This window comes from Vicugna pacos, chromosome 6 (assembly GCF_048564905.1).
Source record: "Vicugna pacos chromosome 6, VicPac4, whole genome shotgun sequence".
NCBI lineage: Eukaryota > Metazoa > Chordata > Mammalia > Artiodactyla > Camelidae > Vicugna > Vicugna pacos.
Genome location: NC_132992.1, coordinates 86,072,977 through 86,084,982, shown reverse-complemented (window position 1 = coordinate 86,084,982; position 12,006 = coordinate 86,072,977). Strand labels below are relative to the sequence as shown.

Genomic DNA, 12,006 nt, shown 5'->3' with positions numbered 1-12,006 from the left:
GAGTGCTCAGCAGGAGCGAATAGTTGGGGATGAGACCTGGTACAAGAGCCTTAGAAGCCTCGCAGATGTAGTGCTTCAGCTGAGACACAAACAAGGAGAAGTCAGGAGTCAGGATGCAAGTGTGAGTTAAGAGTCCGGGCAAAGGGAACAGCCCCAAGGCCGGAGGAGAGGACAGAGCACTGGAGGAACCCCGGGGAGGGCAGCTGCATTTGAGGCCTCTGTGATAGGCCACTAACATCATGTCTTGCAGTTTGGACTTCATCCTGAGGCCTCTGGGGACGGTGGAAGGTTTTAACAAAGGAGTGATACAATCTCAGACTGGCATTTTAGAAATCTCAGTCCAGCTCCAGTTCAAGGTTTGGATTCAGGGAGAAGGCGAGGCAAGAGGGAAGGAGGCTGGTGGGGTGAGGTGGGGTTGCCGGATTTAGCAAATAAAAATACAGGCTGTCCAGTTAAATTTTCAGATAAGATACTTTACAGGGTATCCCGTATTTTATCTGGCAACCCGCGGTGAGGGTCAAGGGCTACACAGGGGAGCTGTGATGGTGTCCTGGTTTAGGGCTGTAGTAGTGGGAAGGGATGGATTCAAGGACTATTTAGGAGGACCAGACCAGACCAGAGAGCTGCACCGACTGGCCAGGAGTGGGAACTGGCTGCCACGGAGCACCATGTCCCCCAGACCATCGTGACTGGAACCAAATCCAGGCCACTTCAGGACCTACCTGTGCCTCAGGATTCTGGCCCCCAGAGAATGCTACAAAGTGGGGTAGGAAGGCAGGCGACGGACAGACTGTAATAAAAAGTGGTTACAGGCAGTCATGATACCAGCTTTAGGCAGTTCATTGACCTTTCAGGTCCTCTGCTCCATAGTCAAGTCCAGCCAAGCTCAGGTGACTTCAGGGGCAAGTTTCTTCTCCTTGTGAGACTCCCCAGGATATAAGCCAACCAAGCCAGGTGTTGGGACCAGCTCATGGTACTGAGGTTTCCTATCTGCTGGTCTAAACACAACCTCACTGATCTGCAGAACCTCAAAGTGGACACAGTGCTGGGGAACGGGGCAGATCCCATGTTTCTCTGCTGCTGGGCATCCCCAAGAAATGTTTTCACTGAGCACCAACTGAATGCCAGGCCCTGTGCAACTTTGGCGCGTAACTTAGCCTTGCCGAGCCGGCCCTCCCAGCCTGTACGTGTGTAATAATAGCTACCTCGCTCCATCATCCTCGTAGTGAAGTGAGCACCTGTTTCCCATGACTGACACACAGTAGGGCTCAGGGAGTCACACTTGGTCAGGATTTGTAAAGCACAAACCCACCTACCTTTCTGCTCCAAGATGCTCACAACTTGGTGTGGGGTGACAGACATTATGGAACAGCGAGGAAAGTGCCCCCAAAAGGAGGATTTACAAGGTGAAGAGGCAGCACTGGGCAGGTGGGTCTAATGCGGGGGGCCACGGGATGGGTTCAGGATGGCTTGCCTGGGAAGACTATGCAAGAGCTAGGTTTAAAGGATGAAGAGAAGTTGGCAAGTGGATAAAGGGCCTGAGTAACCAACTGTCAGTCAAGGGAGGCTCAGCGGCCATAGGCTTGCACTGGACCAAACGCCGGTGAGGGGCCCGCACCTCGGGGAGAAGGACAGCCAGCCCAGGCTGGGTACCTGTGTGGTGATGGTTGGTTAAGCAGTGGTGCCCTCTCCCATTTCAGTGAGACTGTTACGTGAGAGACCACAGATCTGTAGAATGCAGTGTGCGCCTTCTCCCCCCACCCCTTCAGCCTTGAAACTTGGCCCGATTTCCCTGCCTGTAATTTCATCACATTGAGCGCTCTTATACATCTGAGCCCTCAAATCCTCTCACAAAAATAGGTCATTGTGTTGGGCCAGGTTAAGCAAATGTGCTCCTCTTGAACTCTCTCGCATAAATTGCACTTTGGAGAGTGGGAAAGTAATTGCTTTGGCAATGGCATTGCTCGAAGTTCGCACAAACTCGGTAGAGTTCGGTGGAGAAGCGATCTCAGAGGCCAGCCGCTGGGAGAAGGGAGCTTTCGAGCATTCCCCATGGTCTTAGAAGATCTGAAATCCAGAGGACCGTCTCGATGATGGGGATGGGAGGGCTGACAACTGCACCGGAGGAGAAGGCAGTGGATTAGCCATGACCTCTAAGGAATTACTCTTCTCTGTAAAATAATTGAGGAAAAGTTTACTATCTTGAGGATAGGCTTTTCCCGGTGGGAGATAAGATTGCCTTCCAGAGTTTGAAATGCAGTCCATGGTCCTTTAAAAACACTAGAAGGTGGTGAGGCGGAGCTTCTTGGCCTCGTAGATGTGAAGTCAGGGCTATAAATCAATCCACCTCCTACTGCCATCCGGGTGGCTAGATCCCTCCTGTTCACATCTGCCAAGTGGGGAGGGAGCAGTCGAGCCCTGCCGGCTCTCTCTGCGGGGCTGGGACGCATGCAGCAAAGGGTCTACATTAGCCTCTGAAGGCAGCCACACGTGGCTGTTTGCGGGGAAATTGGGGTTAGGTGTCTCCTCACTGGAGACGAGGCATCACTGAGGTAGAGGGTGACCACCAACTCTTTCCTTTCTGCCTTTAAACCAGCTGTTCCCTGGGACAGGCAGAAAATGCTAGACGCAAGGATTTATGGCACACTGTCATAGGGAGGGATGCTGGCAGTTGGTCTAAACCAGCCATTTTCTCACTGGCTGTACATTAGAAGTTTAACCTAGGGTGTTTAGACAACATACACACGCCCAGCTCCACCTGCAGAAACTCTGACTTAACTGGTGTGGGAAAGGCTCAGCGTGAGCATTTTTTAAAGCTGCCTGGGAGATTCTGATGTGCAGTCAGGGCTGGGAACCGCTGGTTGAGCACAACCCACTTTGCTCCCCTTGTTAGTTTACAGATGGGGAAACTGGGACTGATGTCAAAAGAACACCAGACCAGGATTCAGGAGGCATGGATTCTGGGGAATTCCAGGCACGCCTTTAGGTGTTATGATGGCAAGAGAGAAAAAAATAAAAGGCCTGACCCCTGGCCCTATGGACTTTATAGTCCAATGGTAAATAGGGGGTTGAACCAGGTAAACAGCGCAGTGGAGATTTGCTGCCCGTGATCCCAAGAGAACCTGTAAAATGGAGATGTGACCTGGTCAGGGGTGGGTTGGAGATGCTTCCCTGAGGAGGGGACAGCCAAGCTGAGTAACTGGCATCGCAGCAGGGAAAACGTGTGGGAGAACATTCCAGGCCATTGGAGCAGCATTCTCAAAGGGAGAGAGCGTGGCCAGGGGTCAGGGACTGGAAGGAAGGCCTCGAGGGCAGAGCAGAGGATGAGAGAATGAGGGAGCTGGGGCTGGAGGCATTGCTGGGGGCCTCCTAGTGGGGCCCTGTGGCCTCGTGATCCCGAGCTGTGAGCGGGCATCTGGGGGCCGTGGCAGGTGCGGGCGGTTTTTTCCCCACAGGACCACTCAGGGGCCTCTTGGATAATGTTGGGGAGGTTGTTCTACTCCCCTTGGCCTCATGGGCCACCAGAGCAGAGGCCCAGCTGGGTAAGGTTGCTCCCCCAGGGTGGGGGGACCTTGGCCCAGAGTGGGCACAGGCAGGCTGTCAGGAGCTGTGACCAGAGAGGAGGCAAGGGCTTGGTCCTGCCCTGCCGCAGGGAAGACTGGAGGAGTGGTTGGGTCAGGTTACTGAGGAGGTAAAATCAGTATCCTGTCACCGTCCGACTGTGAGAACCTGGGGCAGTCACGTCTCCGGCCTGGGCCTCACTTTCCTCATGCGTTCGACGAGGAGATTGTAGGAGTTAACCTTCAAGTTCTCGTCGGCCTCTTACTAATGCCCAGGCCGACTACCACGTTCCCATAGCTGGCTCCTGGCAGAGCTGGAAATAAAACTTGGTCTCCGGTCCTACCAGGCCAGCCTCCCATGACGTTGTTCCGTTTGAGCCAACCCGGCTTCTGTCTCTTCTTCCTGCCTAGGTCTGAGGGGCAGATGGGAGGGGGTCCCATTTCAGCTCCCAGGTGACTAACTGTCTTCTCTTGGGCGCCTGTCCCATTTCTGCAGGTGACACACGGTGAGCCCCAGAAGTCCTGCTCCAAGGTGACCGACAGCTGTCAACACATCTGCCAGTGCCGGCCCCCTCCCCCGCTGCCCCCGCCACCCCCACCCCCGCCGCCCCCCAGACTCCTCTCTGCCCCAGGTAAGTGAAGGCTGGCTCCAATCCTGGGTTTCTCTCTGTGTTTTCTGGGGCCCTGTGAGTGTAGCAGAGGGCAGCCTTGCTTCCTTTGTAATTTTCCACTGGCCGAGCAGGAGGGAAGCCAAGGCCCAACTTTTCCCTGCAGTCTGCAAAACGCCTTTCCCACAGAAGGTTTCTGGGAGATGGAGAAGGATGTTTCTCCATTGGTTAATCAGATAAAAGTCAATCTCCATTTGATAAGTGACTCGGCCTGGATTGTTCGGCGGGCCAGACCTCTCAGGGAGGCAGCCCTGGGCACTGGTCTTCAATACCCCTCCCCTGAGAGTGGTTTCATTTTTGCTTTTCATTCACACGTAAGGAAGCAATTAGTACAGAGCTGAAGTGGCAGCTCTGGGAGCAAAGTTACACAGATGCCTTTCAGCCATTGCAGCGAATTCTGCGAAAGCCCCCTCCCTTCACTTGTTGGCTTTGATTTCATCTGTGAACAATTTGATTGCAAACAAAGGAGGGTTTCTTTAGCCAGAAATAGCCTCAGTTCTGACCCATGGGGGTCAAGTTCCCTGCTTACAATTGCTAGTTGATAAGGTCGCTAACAAGAGATTCTGTATCTGGGATTGATCACTCAAATTGCGGCCTGGAGAATGCCCGAGCTTATATGTGGATCTACCTCATTAAACACATCTCTGCTGAGTTATTTGGGGCATATTTTAAATAACCTTGACGAGGCTTGTTCTCTGGGAAGCTGTGATTTCAGACTCTCAGTGTCCAGGCAGGGAATGCAGTGTTCTGGGGAAATTTTTGCAGTTCGGGGGCATTTCTGTGTTTTGTCTGCCAGGCCCCTACCTGTCTCCATTCTCATCTGACTCCTGTGGCCCAGTTCTTCTCAGAGTGTGGCCTTCAGCCTCACCTGAAGCATTCTTTTTTTAAAAGAAAATTTTTTTCTAAATTTATAGATACTTTTTTTAAAAAATGGAGGTACTGGGGATTGAGTCCAGGACCTCACGCTTGCTAAGCACACACTTTACCACTGAGCCATTCCCCACCCCCCAAAGCATTCATTTTAAAGTGCAGGTTCGCAGGCCCACTTCAAACACCGAGTCAGAGCCTTGAGGGTGGGGCTTAGGAACTGGCATCAAAGCAAGTTCTGAGGTGATTCAAATGCAAGTCGAAATCAAGAACCTCAGCCTGCCAGGTCCTCTGCTCCAGGCCTCTGCAGCATCCTTCCAAGCCAGGTGCTCACCCTTCTCCTCTCTCCTGAAGGAATCCCCGGGCGGTACTGTGGGGTCTGACCTTAGGCCCCTGACCCTGGAGATCACGCCCTTCCCTTCCTTTCGAATTCCTCTCCCTTCGCTATTTGGGCTCCAGGTGCGCTTGTACCGGATGACTCCACAGGCTCTCGTTACAGTCTGTTCCATTCATCCTGTGTTCACTGAGCATCTGTGCCAGACACAGACCTGAAAGTTCATTCTGGTCTCCGGGATCTCTCAGCCTCAAGGAAGGCCCTTCTGCCAGCAACCCTCAAAAAGTGGCCCGAGAGAGCTCAGACACTGGTTTCCCGGTGCGCTGGAAATCCTTGAGTAGCTGGGCCAAACTGCAACCACAGGCAGCAGTAACACTGACTGGGACCCTTAAATAATAAATGGAATTGTTCTCAGTTGATAAAGGGGTTGTGGGAAAAGGGCATCCAGGCAGAAGGAACGACGGGGTGAAGGCTTGGAGCTCTGACTCTGACAGACTGATCTGGAGAGTTGCAAGAGCCTCAGTGGGTTTGAAGGATTGGTCGAGGGGCGAAGTGAGAAGGGCCTTGTGTGCCTGGCTGAGTAGATCACATATCAACCTGTGAATCATTGTTGCCAAACATTCACCATATCCAAATGCCTCCTTGTCGTTTGCCTTATTTTTTTCTTTAAATAGACTCACTTTTGAGTTTATACAAATTAATTTTCAAAGAAAACTTTATATAAGTGCTATTAATAAAAAAGGAGAATCACTTGCATAAATAGAAGGTGACCCTAAAAACAAATGCCATGAAAACAAACCAATGTTTTAACATTCTAGCCTGCCGTGGAAGGTTCTGAGCAGGAGGCCTTCTCTCTGGCAAAAAGGGAGAGAGCAGGTGGCAGAGAGGCGTCAGAGCTGTGGTAACACTGTGCAGAGGTTCTTCTCTGGAATGAAATTAGGAAGTTTGTGAGAGAATCAGAAGCGGGCTTAGTTTCTTGTTCTCTGTTTCCGTGGGTCTGAGGCCAGGTCCATGCGCCGTCTAGAGCCAGCTCCCTTAACTGCAGGGACAGGCACCCCATCCTTTAGGAAACCCTGCTCTGGGCAGCGATGAGCCCATGTAGGTGTTGGGCAGGGAAGGAACACAATCCCCGCATGGCCTGCTTCAGAAAGGTCAGCTTTCCTGACACCGTGGAGAGTGGACTGGGGTAAGCTGCCAGACTGGGGTCAAGTGAGGACCTTTGAGATACTTCAGGCCCAGACCACCCGCAAGGGGCTGAAGCCAGACCAGGGGGAGGCGGGTGAGGGCTGCAGAGAAGGGGAGGTGGGTGGGGGCTGCCTGGTGTGAGGGGACAGAGGCCTCATGTTGAGCTTGGGGCCTGAAGGCACTTCTGGGTGCGAGGACAGCAGGTGTGGTTTGATATGGCAGGACTTTTTCAGTTACAAGTGGCAGAAACCCATCTTGAAGTGGCTTAAGTGATACCAAAACTAGAGAGAGAGATGTTTGTTTTTTGGCTCAAGTATCAGGATATTCCAGCAGCAGGTCTTATGTGATGATGGTAGTGGATTTCTGCCTTCATCTCTCCCTTCTGGTTTCTCCTTGGTTGCCTTTTCTCTCAGGCTGGCCTGGTCCCTGTGGCTCCAGGGTCCAGAATTCCATCCACCTTACAGTTGGTAATCTCCCTACAAGGAGAACTTCTCTTCCTCAATCATTCAACTGAAGTCCTGGGGCTGACTTTCACTGGACCAGCTTGGGTCACATGTCCATCTTTGGACCAATCATGGTGGTCTATGGGATGGAATGTGCTGATTGGTCAGGACTGGGCCATGTGACCACCCTTGGCAGTTGAGGTGTATGGATGGAGGTTAAGTAGGGGTGGTGGCTTCTCAGAGGAAAATCCAGGTAGAGGGGTTACAACCCGAGGATGCAGACATGGACTCTGGGCAAGAGGACAGCAGAGTACCTCACAGCCATGGCATGCCTGGCAGATTAGACCAGTGACAGAGAATATCTTGTGTACTTCTCTTGGTCCTCACTGAGCTCAGCCCAGAATCCCACACGTGAGTAGTGCCCAGTATGCCAGACAGAGTGTGGCCGTGGCCACTTCCACAACTTCTGCCTGTTCGGTAATCCTCAAGGAATTAGCCTCTCCCACAGAGCACAGGGCTCCGGTGCTGTGAAGCCTCTGTGGTCACTCAGCAGGTGTGCACAAAGGTCCCCAGGTGCTGGCATCTTTCTGGGTATGCTGGCTCCAGGCACATGCCAGCCCTTGCTCCTTTGGTCATCAGATGTGTCTGCATCCCTGCCGCTCACAAGGGCCTCTCCTTCACCTGGCGAACGTTCGCCGAGCATCTGCTCTCTGTCCAGCCCTGTGATGGCCACACTGGAGGCCCACCGAGGTGCACAGGGACTTGTCCTCACTGGCAGGGCTCGGGGAATGAAAAGACTGACACAGCATAAGAGGCTGAGGCCCTGAGTCTAGGCTGGCGTGCTAGCCCTGCCACCTCCTCTGCACAGTTTTAAGAGGCCTGGTTAACTTAACTGTGAGTTTTAGGTGTGAGGATATCCCCTCCACCACCGGGTTGACAGGAGGATTCCCGTAAGTGGCAAGTACTTTTGAAAACTGGGCAGTTATCTGTTGCTGCTAATCATTCTGCGAAAGTCATTCTGATAAAGAGCAGCCTGAGTGTTGGGCTTGAGGAATTCAGAGGTGCTTGGGGGAAGGATACTTAATTCCAAAGGGGCAAGAAGAGAGGATCTGGGACAACGTGGGAGAATTCCCAGGTAGACCTCGGGTAGGCAGGAGCAGAGGGAGGCCGGACAGTCCCTGGAGTGGCTGAAGCAATGGCCCAGAGTTAGGAGCCCGAGGGTCAGGCAGGAGGCACCCTGCTGAAGGAATGTCCTCCTGCAGGGGTGTGGGCTTTGGTGCATGTGTGTGGGGTAGAGGGAGAAAGGACACAGGGAAACCTCTGCACCTACTCACGCAGACCAGTAAAGTCTCCCGTGGCAGGAAGGGCCAGAAACGTTTGCCGGAGTTGTTGGGTGTCCTCCCGTGGCCAGGCAGGCCTCCCTCCTCAGCGAAACAGCACCTGCTGCTGCCCTGCTGCTCAGGTGACCAGCGTGTCCCAGGTTCTCCGGGACTCTCCTGGCTTTAGTCTTGAAAGCCCTGCCTCACAGGAAACCGTTTAGTCCTGGGCAAACCGTGATGGTTGGTCACCTACTGCCAGGCTGTGCTTTTGACAGCGACAGCATGGTTTTTCTATTATTTTTTGTTGTTTTTGGTGTGCTTGTTTTGTTTTGTTTTACCATGAAACTTTCAAGAGTACTGGCTCCCCCAACCCCTTTTGAGAACTTACCAATCGTGAGGACAGCTCAGCGCCACATTCCTCCATGAGGTCCCAGCTGGGTCACCCCTCCTGGCAGCCCTGGGAAGTCTACTGAGGCAGCCCTGCCCTGAGTCCTGCCTGCTGTCGAGAACGAGCATGGGAAGGATGTGGATCTTGTGATGTGGAAGATCCCCGGCCAGCCCAGCGTCTCCACCATCGCCCTTCGTTTCCCAAGCTCTGCCTGTGACGCTTCAAACTGAAGGTGGTGACAGCCTAGGGCAGCTGCACTTTGTAAACTTCTGCAAACTGTGGGAAGCACTAGACCAGGGATTCTCAAATGTGAGTGTGGTCAGGGTTCCCCAGAGCGCTTGTTTAAACACAGATTGTTGGAGCCCATCCGTGGAATTCCTGGGGTGGGGCCCGGGGATTTGTGTCTCTGATGCATTCTCAGGCGATGCTGATGCTGCCGGCCCAGGGCGCACACTTTGAGAGCCAACATCCCAGAGAATGGTAATCAGGTCAGGGAACTTTGGGGTCAGATACAGCTCTTCCATTCCTAGCTCTGGGACCCCGGACACATCACATCCCTCTCAGCTTTAGTTTCCTCATCTGTAAACTGGAGTTCATGACTCTTACCTGGGGAGAGATTGCAGTGAAGACTGGAAATTATACAACCTGTACTTGGCAGAAACTACACGCTTAAAAGTGGTGTTACAGCACAGTGGTTCACAGCCTGGCTTTCCTGCCCTCAAGACCTGGGTCCACCCTTGTTCATGAGCTAAGTGATTTGGGTCATGTATCCTTGACTGCTTGGGGCCTCAGTTTCCACATCTGTAAAATGGGACAAATGACTACCCCCACACACACACACATATGGGTAGTTGTGAGAATTTTTTGCTGTAAAATTGACACAATGCAGAGCCTGGAATCCAAGAAACATTCAATAAATGACAGCTAATAAGTAGTACTAATGATAATAATAGTAGTAATAATAATAATTAATAATAGTAGGGCACCAACCTTCAGGTTGGGAGTTGCTTAAACATGGTTCTGGCACCTCTCTGCTGAGAAAGGAGCACCGATTGGAAACTTGAGAAGGAACTGGGTGCTTTAAGGATGTGTAGACACCCCTAGTTATTGAACAGAAAAGAGAAGGTTTCCCGAGAGTTCCACCCACGCCCCATCAGGGGCAGCCCGCGCCAGGCTTGTGATCCCAGCGTCAGCCGGAGTCCCCGGGGGAAGGTATTTCTGGAAGGCGTGGGCAGGACTGAACCCTGGCAAAGCAAAGGAAAAGGCGTGCTCGAGGGCTTGGCCGAAAATCCCACGGCAGCCGCCGGGGTTCAGGACCCGGCCGACTTTGTAAATGTCAGCGATGGCCCACTCGTCCCCACATGTGACTCAGACGGCTGAGGCCATGGAAGGAGACGTGTGCCAGCCCTCAAGGAAGAGCACGTACACCCCCTCTGCGAGACCTGCTTCTTAGGCTGATGGGGCCAAAAATAGCTATGGCAGAACAGAGGCGTGAGCCTGCATTCACATAGTGCCGATCTTTAAGGCGCTCAGAGCACTGAGATTGATTTGATTCTTTTGCATTTATTTTATTCTTAGAAAACTCAGAGGAAAGGTTGACTCCCAAAGGTCACTCAGCAGTGGTGGAGCTGGGAATGGAGTGGCCCGGCTCCCCTCCTATGTGCCAGGGGTCATGTTTTAACGGAGAGAAACAAAGGGGACTGTGGAAGTCCTAGAATGCTTTTTTTAACTCACTCAGAACACTAGGAGGAAACCGACACTCTGTTCCCGGTGCTGAGGTGGAAGCTGTCTGTTCCTCATCCCATTTAATCCTCACACACTCCTTTGTAGGAGGTTGTATCAGCCCCAATGTCTATGAGGAGCCTGGGGCTCAGAGAGGGTGCCTTGTCCCCTGGCTGGTAAGGAGGGGAAATAATTCCAGGCCATTTGATTAATGCACCTGCTGCCTAACTGTCCCCGTCCGTCACGGAGGGTCAGCTTCAGGGTCCCCCTTCCTTTCCTTGAATGGGCTTTGCTTCTTCCTGTCTCGGAGCCTCTCGTGTAGACTAGTCCTTGTGCCCGCCGGGCGTCTCCTCAAAGTACTTCACCTCAACCCATGCAGATCTCAGCGCCAATGTCCTCCAGGAGAGCCTTCCCCGACTTCCACAGAGGTCACCCTGTTCCCTGTAAGGCTCTCTGAGGCTAGGGAATCAGTCACCCTGAAAGTTAGTGGTTTTAAAAACAACACAAATGTACTGTCCTTTCATCTCACAGCTATGAGAGGGGTTGGGGCTCCACCAGGAGGGCCTCACTTGGGGTCTGTCGCATGTTTGTAATCAGCTGTCGGGCTAGAGCCATCTAGAAGGCTTCCTGGCTCATGTCTGGTGGTTGGTGCTGGCTATTGGTCCTCAGCTGGTCCTGCTCACCGGGGTACCTATATGATGCTTCCTTATGACCTGGGCTTCCTCTTGCCATGGCGGCTGGGTTCCAGGCTTGAGAAGCAGGTGGTGAGAAGCAGGTGGAAGCTGTACCCCTTTTGCTGACGCAGCTGAGGAAGTCACATAGCATTGCTTTCGCTGCATTCCGTTCCTCGGAATCAAGTGGAAAAGGCTGCCCACGGTCGAGGAGTAGGGAATGAAATTCTGCCTCATGGTAGAGGAGTGTCAGAGAACTTGGGTACATTTTAAAACCACACACATACACGTACACACTCTTTGAACTTTTCTTTTTCCTTTATAGCTGTCACCCCACCCTTTAAATGTCTAATTCATTACTTGACTGATGCCTGAGGCTTTGCTGGGTATAGATCATTGCCATCAGTCTGCTATGTCCACTTGTAGCCTCAGCTCCTTAGCACATAACTGGCACATCACAGGTCCTCAGTAGCTACTAATTCATTTCTTTTGTGAAGATTTTTATGCTCTACTCTATGCCAGGCACTGTGCTAGGTTCTGAGAATGCAGTGGTGAACAGGACAGAAGGGTCCCTGTGTGTATGTGCAGGTGGGACAGGGCAGAGGTGCTGGGACACAGAATAAACAAGCCAAAAATATCACCAGAAAAATAGATGATGATTAAAATAGAAGATAATTAAAACCGCAAGGTCTGATAGGGAGCAACTGGGCGGTCACTTAGGTTGCGTGGTCTGGGGACAGGAGATGACATTTCAGCTGAGAGCCAATTGAAGGGAAGTCATGGGTGAGGAAGATCCGGGGGAAGAGCATTCTCAGCAGAGGGAACAGCCGTGCGTGCGAGCTCCTCACA

General features: G+C 52.5%; 1 protein-coding gene across 3 annotated transcripts in view; it reads left to right on the top strand.

Annotated features, from left to right (window-relative positions):
• The window catches only part of PRIMA1 (proline rich membrane anchor 1), a 59,438-nt gene that overhangs the window by 4,036 nt on the left and 43,396 nt on the right, over nucleotides 1–12,006 (top strand). For 2 of the 3 annotated variants that reach the window (XR_012073806.1, XR_012073807.1), the window contains exon 1: nucleotides 7,287–7,468. Coding sequence is in view for 1 of the 3 variants with exons in the window: in XM_072963628.1 (XP_072819729.1) it covers nucleotides 4,057–4,192 (136 nt within the window). In the remaining 2 variants the exon portion in view is untranslated. Of the gene's footprint in view, nucleotides 1–4,056; nucleotides 4,193–7,286; nucleotides 7,469–12,006 lie in introns of those variants that run through there. The other variant, XM_072963628.1, reaches the window with a different exon arrangement.